The sequence below is a fragment of the Drosophila elegans genome, unplaced genomic scaffold (genome assembly GCF_018152505.1).
Source record: "Drosophila elegans isolate 14027-0461.03 unplaced genomic scaffold, ASM1815250v1 contig_149, whole genome shotgun sequence".
In the NCBI taxonomy this organism is placed as follows: domain Eukaryota; kingdom Metazoa; phylum Arthropoda; class Insecta; order Diptera; family Drosophilidae; genus Drosophila; species Drosophila elegans.
The window spans coordinates 23,372,801-23,389,697 of NW_024545513.1; the positions used below are offsets into that span (position 1 = coordinate 23,372,801).

A 16,897-nucleotide genomic window follows, 5' to 3' on the forward strand; every position below is an offset into this window, starting at 1 on the left:
TAATGCAAAAGCTTTCATTAAATTTTCTCAGAGTATATTGCTTCAATGAATCACATATGATTGATGCTCTATGATTGTTTAAAAAATTGTCAACATACAGAGATTATTGGTTCACAAAATATTAAGTTTACAAAAGAAATATTTAAAACAATTTTGTAAAAAAAAAATCTTTAAAAGTATGATTTTATATTTTAAGAACCCCTAAATATAAGCAGATAAATCATCGATAAGTTGGAGATTTAACCAAAGCCAAAGCTCTTGTCCCCTTGAATGCGAGCCCCAGTTTTCAGGTGGGCGAGGGCATCTGAACTTGGCCGATAACTTTCTGGCCAAAAGCTTTGGCCCCAGTCAGGGCCTAGTTCTCTTTCTCTTACTCTCCCTAGTTTTCTCTGACTAAACTGCTTGGATATGTAAATGAATTACTCGTAAATAGCTAATGTAACTACGAAAATATTAACATATGCGCAAGTGGGTGTCGGCAGCCCACACACGTAATACACTGAAACCCACAATGATGCACTTATAAACATATGAGCTCTTAATTATTTATTTGTTTCATGATTTAAAACTTTACTTCTATAAGTTTCTTGCTTGTTTTTGCATTTATTTTTTGGGCCAGTTTTTTATGAAGACTTTTAAATCTGGTTTTTAATGCTTGTTAAGAAAATTCAAAAGGCAGAGTTCCAGAAGATACAATATTCCATGATTGGGATATATTTACCAAGTTTTGATACCATTACAAGTTTTTCCTGTTGAACCGAAAATTACTTCAATTATTTTGATCCATTAATCTATTAAAATACTTTACTTTATAGTTTAATATAGCATTTAAATATTCAATATTTTATATAGGTCATCTTAAATTATAGTTTAATCTTTTGGTACTCAAAGCTTATGGCAAAAGTCAGAGTAGTGATTTAGTTACTCATATAAAAGTGATCGTTTAGTATTTTGAAATGTGTAGAATTGAAAATATCCTGAATACATTTGGCTGATTACATTTACCAGATAATTCATTTTTCAATATGTTTTAAATATTAAAACGATATTTCTATGTAAAATTAAAAATATCCTGCTCACGCTCCTTACTCATTGCCATTAACCTATCTAAAATGCCTTCTTTCCTTATTGGTAGATACAGTCCAAATATTCAAACGAGATTTCTGTATAGGACTGGAAATACTCTGACTTTTTTTTGACGTTCTTTAGATAAGGGTCTGATTTATTTTTAAAAAATAAAGCCGCTTTCGCCACTAACTTAACTTTAAATCTATCGTTTTTTATCCTGTTTATTTTGGATCAAGGTCTATTTTTTTTTTTTTTTGTTTTGCTAACTAAAGCTGTTTTCTGCGAGTGTAGGCAACGCATTCGCCACGTGCGGAGCGTGTAAAAGCTGCAGCTCGAAAGAGAGAGCTTTGTGGCGGCGCCTACGTCACAGGGCCGCTTTTTGGGGGGCGGGCGAGCTTTTGGCGCCTAGAAAACAACCCCAAAGCGGCACCGCGAATCAGTCGCAAAAAAGTGCCCGTCGCCAGAACGCTGAAAAAATAGCAAAGAATTGAGGGATAAATAAATAAATAAATAAATTCGAAACAGAAATAGTAACTGAGTGGTGACAAGAAGCTGCCGAAAAGCGAGCGCTGCCGCATAATCCAAATTTTTGTGAAGGATATAGAAAGGTAGTTAGCATACATATTTTTTGTTACTGTGCCACAGAGTGTATGTGTGCAAGTGAGTGTGTGCCAAAGTGTGTAAGAGTGTGTGTGTTTGACTGGCAGAATCTTCTTGCTCTTGTTTGTTGTTTGCATTTTGGTCCTAATACTTGTTACCATTTACCTGCATCAAGGAAACCGCCGAGAGGATAACGAAAGCGCAGCCCCCGCAAACTTGCGACCCCCTCCATCAGTCCATCAATCCATCAGTCCATCCAGCCAGCCAGCTATCCCCATCCAGGTATCCAGGAATCCCGGCGAGAAAGGTGACCAAAAAAGAACAGGAGCAGGAGCAGGATCAGGATCCACATACAACCGAAACACAACAAACCCAAAACACACACTCCACAAAGATGTCATGGAGATATGCGGTAAGCGGAAGGACAATGGGAAATAGAGGGTTAAAAAAAAACAGTAAGAGTGGGCGGATAAGGGTAGCAATAGGAAGTGAACAGCACACTGAGGAAAAACTATTCAAAACTATGTTAAGCGCAGGACTAGTTTTCAAATGGAACGAGATATTAAATAATGTTCAAAACGTGTTCAAAATTCTTATTCAAGCTTTCGACACCGAACAAATTTTACAATAACAATATAATACATACCATTAATTATTTAAACACAATTCCTACATTGTTTATTATTTATTATTACTTTTTTTTATAATATCTAAGATTTCAAAATATAACGTAGTGCATAAATTATGCTCTTATTAGTTAATTTTATTACTGAGTGAAATATACATTTTACAATAGACATTTCAAAATCAATGATTTTAATCTCTTTCAAAGGTAATAAGGACAGGCAAAAAGGCCACTTTCCATTACACTAGCTTACAAATTTTGCCTTTTTGTTAAGATCAACGTTAATATCACATTTTTATGGTTTATTTGAAATCGCTGAATACCCTGAACTTACTCAAAAATAAGATAAAGCGCTGATGGTCAACAAATAAATAAATATTAAAAAGAATACAAAAAAGTGCTTATACCTTCATTGATTGCAGTCGTATTTTTTTTTGGAAATGTCCATCTATACTTTTTAAAATGCTTGTGATTATGATTGTAAGAAAAAATTGGTTTCCGGCAAATATCTCAAGAAACGTCCATTTGAATTTTTGGTTTTTGACTTCAGTTTTTTTAGCGACACCGAATTACCCAAGAAAATTATTTTTTTGCGTACGTGTTTGCTAGTGTTGTTATAAACTTATTGAAGCAACATAGAAAACATTCGCACAGTGTATCGAGGGGAGGGAGGCGTGGCGCAGGCTGGTTTGACAAGTGCCGCGTGGCAGACTTTTCGACGCTGGCTTTGGGCATCTGTCAAAAACAGCTGATGACGAGCGATGATGACCTTGACTCGCCTCAATCTTTGCCCATGTCGTGGTTTCTCCCGCTCTGCTGACCCAATTTGGCCACCTCTTTTTTTTACAACCACCCACTCACCCACCCACTTCACCTATAACCCACAAAGAGCGGCGACAAAAAAATCAGGGTAAGGAAAATAGAATTTGTTCTATTTTCTCTTTTCTGTGGGACAGAGGCCTTGGCACACGTGTGCACCACCCACCCACCGCCCATCTGAAGGCCTCTAAATGCTAATGCAAAGTTCAAGTGCCTTTCCAAGGCGTGGCACCGCCCAACCACCCAACCACCCAACCACCCAACCACCCAACCATGCAACCATCCAGCTATCCAACCCTCACCAAAAACCCACCAAACTATTCCCAACATGTGGGTCGTTAAATAACCATCTTTGTCTGTGGCTTTTGTCGGGCGATTATCCTGGCATTAACTCGGTTTTGGCGCCTAATTTTTTGGGTCACCATTGCTGGTTGGACTGGGTCACCCATTCAGAGTTGGCTCTGTCCTTGGACTTACTGTTCGAAGGGTAAATGCTTGCAAGTATTGCAACAGCCTTTCTATTTCTAAAATACCTATCCTTCTCAAAAATAGGTTGTTAAAGAATTTTTGAATAAAATAATTATAAGCCTGAAGCTAACCAGTAAAAATTATAACAAATATCGCACGTTTGAAGATTTGATAAATATAAAATATTGGAAAAAACGTTATTTCTTTCTTTAGATTCATTAAATTAAATACATTTATTATAATGAGAATTTTATTTACCTAATGAATTTATCTGGTCGTTTTTCAACTGATACTTTTAACTTATTTCAATATTGAATGCAAACGATCTTAACAAACATAATTTATAAGAAAGCTTTAAAAATCGTTTCAGTTCTCTTATTTTGTTCTGAAATATGTTTTAATAGATATATATGAAATGAAATAAAAAATTTTATTTTCAATTTACTTAAATAATAATCAAATAAAATCTAAATCATTTTGCAGTTAACATGTAATCAACAGTTTTTTTCTCGCAAAAATATGTTATCAAATTGTCTGCGCTTTGGGTAATTAAAAAACTCCCACTAAAACCATTGAGCCTAAAAAGCCAAAGCGAATTAGTGACGCTGCGCTGGATTTGATTGACCCAAAAAAGGCGGATCGGTGGTAATAGGCTTTCCGCTTTTGTGGGCTATCTAAAGACGATTACTCATACGCCGCATGGACCAATTAAGTTGATTATACAGAAACGTAGAATTAAGTGGGCCAACCAGGAACACCCAGTCAGCCATCCATTTCAGTATCCCAGTGAACTTGAGGCCCCAAATCGAATGCAAAAACTTAATGAATTCAAAAGGCAGTGAAGCGAATTAAGTTGGTGGCTCAAATTAATTGTTCGGCTTCCGTGTAATGGCCATTGTGAAGTGCTGTAAATTCCGTAGCAGATAAACATATAGCCACGGTGTATATATAGTACTACTACTACTACCACTACTACTCGTATATATATTTATAAGCCCCAGAGCTTAGCTAAAATGTCAATGTCATCGCCGTTTTCCGCTGCCAGTGCGGCTGGCTCAGTGTCAAGCCCATCGGGAGCGCTAATTGAACAATCGATAGAGCACTGTATGGACATATAGACGTTTATACAATGTATACAATATATTGTAGGTAAATACTATATATAGCCGTTTTGTGCCGATTGTGGGCGTGTCGCATCGCAGCTGTTGCGCCTGATTGAGCTGAAAGCGAAAGGCAAACGCTTTGAGGTGCACTGAACAAAAAATATAGCAAATTGTATTGGCTATCAGTTTTATAAAAGATACGGTCAATTCGCTTTTTAACAAATATTTTTGACATATTTGAAACAATTATTGTTGATCGCATCGCTGGGAAAATCATTTTACTATTAACAAATTCTAAAGTTAAATCTTAAATCTCTAGAGATTTGAAATTTAGAGTTTATTTCTTGCGGCATTCCTAAAGATATCTTTAAATATTTCTTTAAATTTATTTTTCACCCATTTTTAAAACAATTAAACCTGGAAATATTTGGCTTAAAATATTTTACTACTTGACAATCGAGCGGCAATTATTTGTTTAATTGGACTTGTGATAACGATCAGGTACAATAATAAATAAATTTTTATATTATTAATTTATAAAATCTTAAGATATGAAACAATTTTGGACCGCGATTTAAATTTCTAGTAGTTTTAAGTCGCAAGGAAATAATTTAAGTATTTTATTTAAACTTTAATTTGTTAAAGCAGCAGTTCTTTAGATATTACGATTCACTAAAAGATGCCGATTCCAATTGTGTTTGAAATTTATATTTTTTAAAATGGAAGATTCTATATGTGTGTGTTTAAGACTCTAAAACTTTCTGTGGCTAAAAAATGTACATATAAATTTTTAAAAGCCACAGATAAAGGTGTAAATACAATGTTTTGAATTGGTTTCAATTTTAAAGATTTAAAGCGAAAAGCTATTTTTTTTCTTTCTCTGTACAAACTGAAGCTGGGGCAAAGGCGGCGACTTGAAAGCGATTCCCCATTTGGGCCGAGCTAGAAAAATGGGGGAAGCGTTTTACCCAAGCTCAAGGTCGATCGGCGATCTGTTGTTTTCGTTTGGCGATATTAATCTTGATGGGGGAAATGTCTTTGGAATTGGATTTATAATCTCAAATAGTCAAAAAGCCCTTTTTGGTGCTCAATATTATATAAACTCCACAATTATAATCTCGATTTGGAGATCTGGAACCAATTTTTAAGCCCCACTTATTTGCATTGCAGCTGCATAATTTGAGGTTCGACTTTGGATGAGCGACAGGCAGACAGCTATTTGATGGGCTATTCGGATATATATACATAAATTTGCCAACCCATAAACGTGCCCGCCTTAAAAGGCAAATTAAGCATCCACTGTATTGCGCATTTAATTGAAAATTTAGTTTTGCAATGTGGGAAATTGTTTTGGCTTCGTTTGTTGATTTGCTGGCTGCCAAAGTTTTTCGCGCTCTATGTTGGGAAATCAGCTGAGGAATGTCTCTTTCAGTTTTTTTTTCATAATTATCTGGGGAATTTTGTTTACATTTTCTGATTTCTGTATTCGTAGTTTTTTTTTGTTTCTTTTCGGAATTGGGGGCATTTCGCGTTGGTTCGTTGACTGTTTAATCAATAACAAAAAAGTTACTGCAGGATACTGGCTTGCATGTCATTGTGATTTGCATTTGTCGAGTGCCCAGAAACTATGCAGATTATGCAGATATATAGATATATGCGCAGACAGATAAGTATATGTGTCATACGAGTATATGTATATGTATTTGATTTATCAATGCCAAAGCCAGACGAAAAAAGCTTGTAAATTTCTTTTTGGTCGAAAATTAATTGTTGCTTTTGATTTTGGCTTGCGTTAATTTCCAACATTTTCAAACGAGAATTTTCACACTTGAAAAATGATTTTGGGAAAATAGTTGTTCGCATTTCATTTTCCTCGTTCTAGTGTTTTTCTATTTCTAAGAATTTTCTGTGCTCAAGGCCGAGCAAGTAAATCGAAGCGAATGAATTACAAAAAGTTTTAATAAATGTATCGATGGAAAATGTCAGCAGATGCTGCTGGCAACTATTAACATATTAAATATTATTTGTTGTATTAATAAACTGCTGGCAAACAGCTATTGTTTTTGTTAATGTTAGTTGTTATTAAAAAAAAATTTTTTACTTATTTCATAATATGGTAATATACAATTCTTTTTTATACCCTTGCAGAGGGTATTATAATTTCAGTCAGAAGTTTGCAACGCAGTGAAGGAGACGTCTCCGACCCTATAAAGTATATATATTCTTGATCAGCATCACTAGTAGAGTCGATCTAGCCATGTCCGTCTGTCCGTCCGTCTGTCCGTCTGTCCGTCTGTCAGTCTGTCCGTCTGTCCGTCCGTTTATATGCAAACTAGTCTCTCAGTTTTAAAGCTATCTGCATGAAACTTTCCCAAAAGTTGTCTTTCTATTGCTGGTAGTATATAAGTCGGAACGAGCCGGATCGGACGACTATAGCATATAGCTCCCATAGGAACAATCGGAAAAATAAATGAAAAAAAATTATAACTTTGCTGTTTTTAAATTTTTCTTTTAGTTCTTCGACATTTAGTAATGGTAAAATATTTCCGATTTACGGTTTAAATTATATCAAAATCGGGCGACTATAGCATATAGCTCCCATAGGAACAATCGGAAAAATAAATGAAAAAAATTATAACTTTTTTGTTTTTTAATTTTTTGTTCAGTTCTTCGACATATAGCAATGGTTAAATATTTCAGAATTATGGTTTAGATTTTATCAAAATCGGACGTCTATATCATATAGCTCCCATAGAAATAATAAAAATATATAAAATAACTATCAAATAATTGAGTTGCTAATCATCATAGCTTCAATGTTTTTAAACATATACGCAGTAAATCATAATTTTAATGTTTTCAAAAATGTTAAATTCTTGCAATAACTGCAAGGGTATATGAACTTCGGCTTGCCGAAGTTTGCTTTCTTTCTTGTTTTATTATCTTTTTAAAAAAAAGAATTATTTAGTTCTGTAAATCCGTGACATTTCAATTCAAAGTAGTTAACCATATTCTTATCCGAACTTTTCTAAGACGCACGTTTCTTTACTACAATTAATTTATTCTAAATAACGATTAAGTGAATTTTGTATCTATTTTTATTTCTTTTCAAATAAATATTTATTTATTTTTTTTTTAAGTTTTTTTTTTTTTGAATCAGTGACATTTTAGGAAATTTTTAACAATCTATTGATTCTTGAATACTAATAGGTAATTGTAGTTATTAATTTTTTTTATAAATTTGTAGATTTATTTATTTCTCAAGAGGGTTTTTCTTTGCAATACAGTTCTTTCAAGGTAATATATATTTATTAATTTCTGAAAAAAGGGTTTTCTATCCAATAAGTACCATTTTAGTAGAATTTCTATAAAAACTAATTTACAACCTTTTTATCCCAAAGTACTTATAAATCATTATTGTATTTTTACCTTCTTTCAAACAAATACAGATTTCATTGGTTTTTCTAACCAATCAGTGACAATTTAAGGGTATTATTATCAAAACTTTAATGTCCTGAAATCACTTAAGAATGCCTTTTAAGCCAAGAGCAACACTATTAAATAATAGTAAACGGCAAGCTGACAAGGCTGACCGCATAGTTTTCCTTCACGTCCTTCCTTAGTTAGCTTAGTTTATTTAGCTGATTGCATTGTCTAGCCGCCACCCTTCCTTCCTTAGATCCTTTGATCCTTGCTGCATGGCCCACTTTGTGGCTGGCATTGTTTATACCCTTGCAGAGGGTATTATAATTTCAGTCAGAAGTTTGCAACGCAGTGAAGGAGACATCTCCGACCCTATAAAGTATATATATTCTTGATCAGCATCACTAGGCGAGTCGATCTAGCCATGTCCGTCTGTCCGTCCGTCTGTCCGTCCGTCTGTCCGTCTGTCCGTCTGTCCGTCCGTTTATATGCAAACTAGGCTCTCAGTTTTAAAGCTATCTGCATGAAACTTTCCCAAAAGTTGTCTTTCTATTGCAGGTAGTATATAAGTCGGAACGAGCCGGATCGGACGACTATAGCATATAGCTCCCATAGGAACAATCGGAAAAATAATTGAAAAAAATTATAACTTTGCTGTTTTTTAATTTTTTGTTTAGTTCTTCGACATAAAGCAATGGTTAAATATTTCAGAATTATGGTTAAAATTTCATCAAAATCGGACGACTATAGCATATAGCTCCCATAGGAACAATCGGAAAAATAATTGAAAAAAAATTGTAACTTTGCTGTTTTTTAATTTTTTGTTTAGTTCTTCGACATACAGCAATGGTTAAATATTTCAGAATTATGGTTGAAATTTCATCAAAATCGGACGACTATATCATATAGCTCCCATACAAATAATAAAAATATATAAAAGAACAATCAAATAATTAGCTGCAAATCGTCATAGCTTCAATGTTTTTAAACATATACGCAAGTAAATCATAATTTTAATGTTTTCAAAAATATTTAATTCTTGCGATAGCTGCAAGGGTATATGAACTTCGGCTTGCCGAAGTTTGCTTTCTTTCTTGTTTTGCATTTAGTTTGCTGCACTTCCTGCAGATACACTAATGTGTAGTATGTGGTTTGAGGCAAACGGAACCAGAGAACTGTGTCAGGCCCTGAGGTCAAGCATATGCCCAACTGTTGCCACCTGCGAGCCACAACTTGTGGATGTGCATGTGGATGTGGCTATGGGTGTGGATGTGGATGTGGGTCAGGAGGTGGCCCAAGGGCTGACCCACCCAGTGGTGCCAAAGGACATCAATCGCAATCGAAACGAGATTATGACATCACTAAATTGCTGCAGAGTAAAAGCCGCCATGGATAACTAGTTTAGATTGCATGGGGGGAATACAAAACTTAATGAGATTTTGATGCAGTGTTTAGAAAGGTAATGAGTTTAGTATATGGTAAATAATCTTAGGCAACGTATAGCTGTTAGCAAAATTATTTAATAAAGTTATAATTTAGTTTTCAAACAAAGGGTATATTTACCTTTTCGGGATGTTGCAACTTTTGATTTTGAAACAATAAAGCTCATTAAAAATAATATTTTGTTGCTCCTAGAAGCTTTGTGAAATATATTAAAACATAAAACCATTACAACTTTTAACTTAACAGTTATACTGTATTTTGAAAGCTTTTCGTTTTAAAATTTCACTTTTGCAGGGAACATTTTTAAGCGTATGAATTTTATGTTCAAACAATAACGTAAAAATAGAAATAAAAATTGTTGAAAAAATATTCAATCTTTTTTTTGAAATGTATAATATCAAATAATTATAAGTCTTTAAAATATATTTATTTTATTTATTAATTAATTTATTATAGTATTTTGTTAGCAAGCTATTAAGATGCATTTATTTTTTAAATGCCACTTTTCTCAGCATACAAAAGAACCAGTAGTTTTCTCCCTTTGTACACACACCTCTCAGGTATTTTTGCCCGTTGGCTGTCTGTCGACTGTTTTCAATGCGGCTATTATAAGATACCAACGCTTTCAAAGCTGCCAATAAATTCACTCACACGAATCGCTCAGCCATCAGCCATCAGGAATCGGAATTGTAATCGTAATGGTAATGGGAATGGGAATGGGAATGGGAATGGAAATGCTATATAGATGCCACGAATTGGCTATATATGCTGGCGATTAGACGGGGCACCGTTTCAACATTCAATCATGCCAGTGTTTTCCACTCGCTTTTCGATTTTATTTCCATTTGGCGTTTGCATTCTGTTGTGCTTCGTATCTGGTATTTTGTTTTTACCCCTTTGGGCTTGTCGTGTCCAGCTAATTGTCTTGTCATGCGGGCCTCCCATATATAAATAAATGTATTTATATATATATAGTATAAGTATAGTATAGTATGGTATAGTATAGTACAGAAGAGGGGGCGTGGGATGAGTCACAGACAACAACAAATTCGTTGCTGGGTTCCACTTGCTCCAATAGATTTTTTTCTCTTCATTTTGCTGCTTTATTTTTCACTGTACATCGCGATGAGTAATTTTTTTTTCTATCAAGTATTTTTAGATGCAAATCAGTGGTGGGAGTGTGGGCGGGAGCGTAATTTTCTTGGCAAGGGGGACAAGGTCAAGGCGCAGCATCACACTCACCTGAGCAAAAGCAAAAAGCAAAAGAGCTTTCCCTCTATTTCCGTTTCCACCTGATATAGAGCAAGTTAATGGGGATATATTTAGGTTTGGTTCGCACTTTTTTCCGTATTATATTACCCCTTAAAAATTTTGTGATTTATTTAAAACCTTTAATTTAATAATCATGAATTGTGTACAGATTTTTTTTGAAAATCTTTATGTTTAAATGGTTTCCAAAATGTTTTGAATTTTATTGGTTTGCCATTTTTTCTTCGAAGACAATTAATTTATTTGGCATATAAAGGTCACATGAAAACATTTGGTCTAAAAAATAGTTTTTATAAAGTCTACTAAGAATTATTATGATTTTTTATGATTATTTTATTAACCTTTAATCAGTATGTTTTTAAAAATCATTTCCCATGAAAAACTATTATTTTGACTATTTTAAATAGTGATTATTTGACAGATTTTTTTTTTAATGGTTAAGTTATTACTTAAAGTTTTTCAAAACTTATTTATACTTATATATTATTTTAATCCCTTTATTTTTAATCTTTTAAATCTTTTTTATATTTATTTGGCCCGTTCCACTTGCCACATAATGATTATATTATTTACAAATACATAAACCATGATTCCCTGACCGATGTTTTATTGTATTTCATTATTTTATTGCATCATTTCTAGTAATTTTAAATTTTATTTGACAATGCATTTTTTCAGCTTCTTACGGACCGATACAGCAGCAGCATCGGCGATAGATATAGTCCCCACTATTATCAGGTTTGTCCCGTTGCATGAGGGTTTAATGTGGATTTTTGTGGCCTGATTTGTGATGTCTGAGTTCTGAAATTTTTAGATATATGTATATATAAACATATCCAATGAAATTGTGCGGTATTAATCTCTGCTGTGTTTTGTGACACCGAAAAAGCTTGCGTTTTTAAATGTTCAAACTAACCCAAGTTGAAAACTAATTTTGCGCTACATGTGTGCCTGCCGCACACATAACACTTTTCGAATCTGCCGGATATATGGGCCATGGCGAAAATAATGCTATAAATAATCTCCACATTTTGTGCGCTTTTCATCAACAGATTTAGAACAATTAACCCACACACACCTTGCGCAGACAAGAATCTCAAGCTATAGATATATATTTGTATATAAATAGCTATATGCCATAGATCAGTCACAATAGATCAACGGCAAAATGTTAAAGAACTCTGGCGACAGATGCTTAAAATGTTATAAAATATATATGATTTTCTCTCGATTCCACCATTTTGGGGCTATTCGCCTTCGTTTCGCTCATTTTCATTTTCAGGGTCGCATGCCGCGACAAAAAGCAAAAGTTTGCCGAAACGTGAACACCTATCCTCAGACCTCCCCTAAACTGTCCCCAAAGTGATTGTATTATGACAAGTCAGACAGTCAATAGCCAACAAAAAAAAAAAATAGTATAAAATAGGTAAATAGGGAAAACAAAATACAAAATACAAAAGGCAAGACAAAGTTTTCACTTTCTGTCCCTGAAATTGTCAGACAACGAACGCCATTTATATATATATGTATATATATAAGGCGACCTCCCTTATCCGTCTGATTTGTCATCTTTTGTAACCAAATTGCGACCTTCGCCTTTGCCATAAATCTGCAGGGCAAAGCATATTATTTCCTGTTTTCCTTTTTTTTTTTTTTGGTTTTTTTTTGGCAATTGACGTTGGTCTTGTGATGTCATTTGAGGTGGGGGGAATTTCTCAGAAGCCTGCCAAAAATGTCCACAAAATCTAATTACCTAAGTAGTAGTTAAGCGCTTTTGGTCGCAGCTGCTTATATACTGTTTTTTGGAAGCAAGAAACTGCTTGTTTTAAAATCTTAAACAAAAAACAGCTTCATTTATATTAAACAATAATGAAATCTTAAATTTTAAGTTTATTTAGATAAATTTATTTGAACAACGTAACAAAATTGCATATCTTTTATATTTTAGTAAAAAATTATATTGAAGAATTCAATGCGATTGAAATTCTATAATTTGTACGTTTCAGATGTACCTTCTCTAATTTAGACATCTTGTAAAAAGTTCTGGAAAGAACAAATTTTTGGTTTTTACGATCCATAAAAAAAAGCAATTAAATAATGGAAAATATTTATATATACCTATATACCTATTTTTTCTTTGTTTTTTTGAATACAAACAGTTAATGCAAAAAATAAAATTTGAAATTAAAATATTCATTTTTTTAAACTAAATATTTTTTTTGTTTGTTTCAGTTGTTCAAGCTTATGCTCAAGCTGTAGAATAAATTAAACGAATATTTGGCAGGGTTTTGGTCATTATCACCTGAAATTTGCAGGTATTATTCTTAAATAATCAAAGGCTCAAATTAAAAAAAAAAAAACATTTAAAACCGAGTATAAGGGCTTATCTTTAACAAATTGTGAGTCGTTTTATTTGTGTAGCATGAAGAAATCAATGGTTTTTTTGGGGATTGCCCTAATTTGTTGGGTGTTTCTGAGCATTTAGACTTGTACTAATTTATTTGTAATTATGTTGCAGTCGCCCAGCCGCTTGGAGACCTCCGAACAGACCACAGGACGCCAGTTGCAGCGCGTCCTGCACTACTCGATGGCTCCTAGCCGGGCACTTCCAGGACTCAGGCGCGCCGAGTGCGCCATCCACGACGTTGACTGTGATGAGGTCTATCCGGGCATCTACATTGGCGATGCGTAAGTCTTTCATTCAGATCATTCTATACATATACTCTCAAGCACATTATTAATATCTCATTTTAGTGCGGCGGCCAAAAACAAAACGTATCTGAGAATGATGGGCATCACCCACGTCCTGAATGCGGCCGAAGGATGTCGCTATGGTCAGGTGGACACCGGTCACAGTTACTACCGGGATATGCCCAGCATTAGGTAAGGTATCCCAAAAACTGGGCTAAAAAAAAAACCCAAATGCTAAACCGACAAGAGGCAACAACATGAACAATCGAAAGGAATGCAAATTCTCGAAAACTTTCGCTCTAAATTTGTTCATATTTTGTTTTAAATCGCACAGTTTACTTTTGATTTGATTTGATGCACCACTTAAATTTTCCATATGTACATATCGAAATTTTCTTTGAAAAAATATTCCTATTTTTCTTTCTCTTTTTTTAATCTTTTCTCCACAATCGAAAATACCATTTGTGTACCATTTATCCATTTACATTACTGCACCCAAAAATCATCGATTATAAACAATTTCCTACTCAAAAATCATCGATAACTCATTTACATTAATCATTGTCATCACGATTTTGGCTCAACTTTGTTGTTGCTGTTTGTTGTGTCTTGTGTGTTTGTTTGTCCAAAAGACGCGGCCATAAGGATTGTGTTTTTAGGTACATGGGCTTCCCCATGGTGGATGCCCCAACGACAGACATTTCTCGCTATTTCTATGTGGCCTCCAAGTTCATCGACAGCGCCATCAGCAGCGGCGGTAAGTGGTGAGGTAATGGGTTCAGAGTAAGCAATTGGATTTTGCAGAGTTTAGACAAAACCTTCACCTGGGAACTACAAAGAACTAACGAAAATTGAGGGCAATACATTAATTTTTTCACTTTTATTTTGTATATTAATATATTAAACAAAAGATAAGAATACATTTATACCATTGAGACTAAAAAATAGGTTAGGAACTACATTTGTTGCCATTCAAAAGCAAACTAATGAGCTGAGGTGCAAACCATATTATGCATTTGTACCTCACTCTATATAAATGGTAGATACATATGTGGTTTGGTGTCCCCAAAATCAACTTTGACTAGCTTAGCAAAAAAAGTAACACCTTTAAACAATGTTATTTGGCCTTATAAAATACAATTTTTAATACTAAGTCTTTAAAATCTGTCATTTTAAGTTATAGTCTACTTCAAGCTTCTGTAAAAACTAATTTAAAATTGCCTTTTAAGTAGTTCAAGCTGCAATAAATATAAAATCGTCATTTTCTGCTCGTTTAGAAATTGTTTAAAATTACAAAATTAATAGTCAAGCTTTAAGCTTAACAATATAAGATTTGTCAATCAAAACGATCATTTAAAAGCTTCCAGGATTTTGAATTGCAGACAATTATACAAAAGGTTATAAAATTGTCTTATGCCTTAAGCTAAATATGAATTTAAGGATAAGAGAAACATTTAAAGTATATCCATAGCTCGGAAATGTAATACAGAAAGGTGTATAGTAACCCAAGGTAGTGAGGTTTTAATTATTTCCAAGCTTACTCTAGATCGTTTAGCCTCTATGGGACTGACAAAAATAACGAATATTAATTCGGTTTTGTGCTTCCACAGGCAAGATCCTGGTGCACTGCCTCGTGGGCATGTCGCGATCGGCCACCTGTGTGCTGGCCTACCTGATGATCTGCCGGAAGATGTCGGCGGTGGACGCGATACGCACGGTGCGGATGAGGCGCGATATCCGGCCCAACGATGGATTCCTGCAGCAACTGGCCGATCTGGACATGGAGCTCAAGAGGAAGAACCTGTATCCCTACTAATGGGATTCAGTTGTCGGAGGGGAGATTCAACCAAAGAACGATGGAGAAAATGTGAGGAAATGGGAGGGAAACTAACCAAAAAAATAAGAATATTATTATGAAACGAAAATGAAAATGAAAATGAAAATGAAAATCGTTGTTCTAAACAAAAAAAAATTGAAGCCTACAAAGCTAACGACTTATAATGGTAACTTGGTCTTCTGATTATATAAACTGTTCATCCCCAAAGAAACTGTATAATCGCGGCATACCCATATTGTAGGACTAATATATACAAGCAGACAGAGTCAGAAGGGAATCAAGTTATCTTCACTCTCACACACACTTAGAGACCTAGAATTGGTAGAGCCACGATCGAAGCAATACGAGGCGATCAACCTATATACCTTGCCTATATACCTAGACATACAGATTTATATACATGTATTCCGGACCCACATCTCTACTCGTATTTTTTGTAAGGCTCATCTGTGTTAACGTTCTGTTCTGTTCTGTTCTGTTCCATTACCATAACAATCCCCTTACCTATATCCCCATATCCCTATATCTATCCCCATTACCCATTACCCATTACCCATTACCCATATCCCAAAATCAACTCTTCCAAAACCCAACCATATATATGTCTACATATATATGAAGAGCTGAAACTAGATCATGAACAATGTTTGCGGACACAAACGTAACCAGATGCATATATACTGATATATAACTGTGTAACGGATATACAAGCATGCGTTATATACACCTATACCATATATATACTATATACACCAAGTGTGGACAATGTAATAAAACCAAATTCATATTTTCTAGAACATGTACGGTGTTTAAGAGCAGACGAAACAAATAACTAAACCAAATCAAATGAGCAGAACAAGTAACAAAAAACTAAAACTATACTTAAGAAGTGATTAATAATAAAAAAAAGAAACAAAACAAAATATGAACAAAGTTATTTAAAGATCTTTTGAAGACATTCAATTAAAAAGCGCTTACTGGTTTGATATGTGTTCGGGGTTGTAATTTCTTAAGCTTTTCATATAAATTCTATTTTAAAAATTCTTAAATGGAAATTTTTACAGCAAAAATATATTCATATTTAAATAGGTTTTCTAGCTCTTAGATTTCATTTCTGCACTTTTCGCTTTCATGTCTAAATAGGTTTCTATATTTTTTGAGAAAGTTAAAATGTCACTTACTATTTACTTTTTTTAAATGTGTTTTTGACTTAATTTCATTGAAAGTATCTCAATCTTTAGAGAAAAATTTTACTTCCTTGCAGTGAAATATTTGTATTTTCATCTTAAAATAGATAAAGAAAGTGAACTTACTGTCTTTTTATTACCTTTTATTTTAATAATGTCCTTTGGACACCAAAAAATGTAACCTTCAAACAAAAATAATGCCTTTTCGTAGTTTAAAAAAATCTTCGATTTTCTAATATTTTTATACTTGCAGAGGGTATTATAATTTCAGTCAAAACGTGAAGGAGAACTTTCCGACCCTATAAACTATATATATTCTTGATCAGCATCACTAGAGTCGATCTAGCCATGTCCGTTTGTCTGT

General features: G+C 34.0%; 1 protein-coding gene across 3 annotated transcripts; it reads left to right on the forward strand.

The window, feature by feature from the left end:
* Window positions 1-1,498: 1,498 nt before the first annotated feature.
* Window positions 1,499-16,269, forward strand: LOC108134916 (dual specificity protein phosphatase 3). Of its 3 annotated transcripts, none has more exons than XM_017255429.2 (7): window positions 1,499-1,676; window positions 1,844-2,080; window positions 11,497-11,556; window positions 13,337-13,506; window positions 13,573-13,701; window positions 14,142-14,266; window positions 15,120-16,269. In XM_017255429.2, the coding sequence occupies exons 2-7, from the start codon at window positions 2,063-2,065 to the stop codon at window positions 15,323-15,325; spliced, it is 708 nt and encodes a 235-aa protein (XP_017110918.1). In that variant the 5' UTR covers window positions 1,499-1,676; window positions 1,844-2,062; the 3' UTR covers window positions 15,326-16,269. The 3 variants fall into 3 exon arrangements, with proteins under 3 accessions (XP_017110918.1, XP_017110920.1, XP_017110919.1); XM_017255430.2 differs by having other exon boundaries at window positions 1,500-1,676; window positions 14,169-14,266; XM_017255431.2 differs by lacking the exon at window positions 11,497-11,556.
* Window positions 16,270-16,897: the final 628 nt, after the last annotated feature.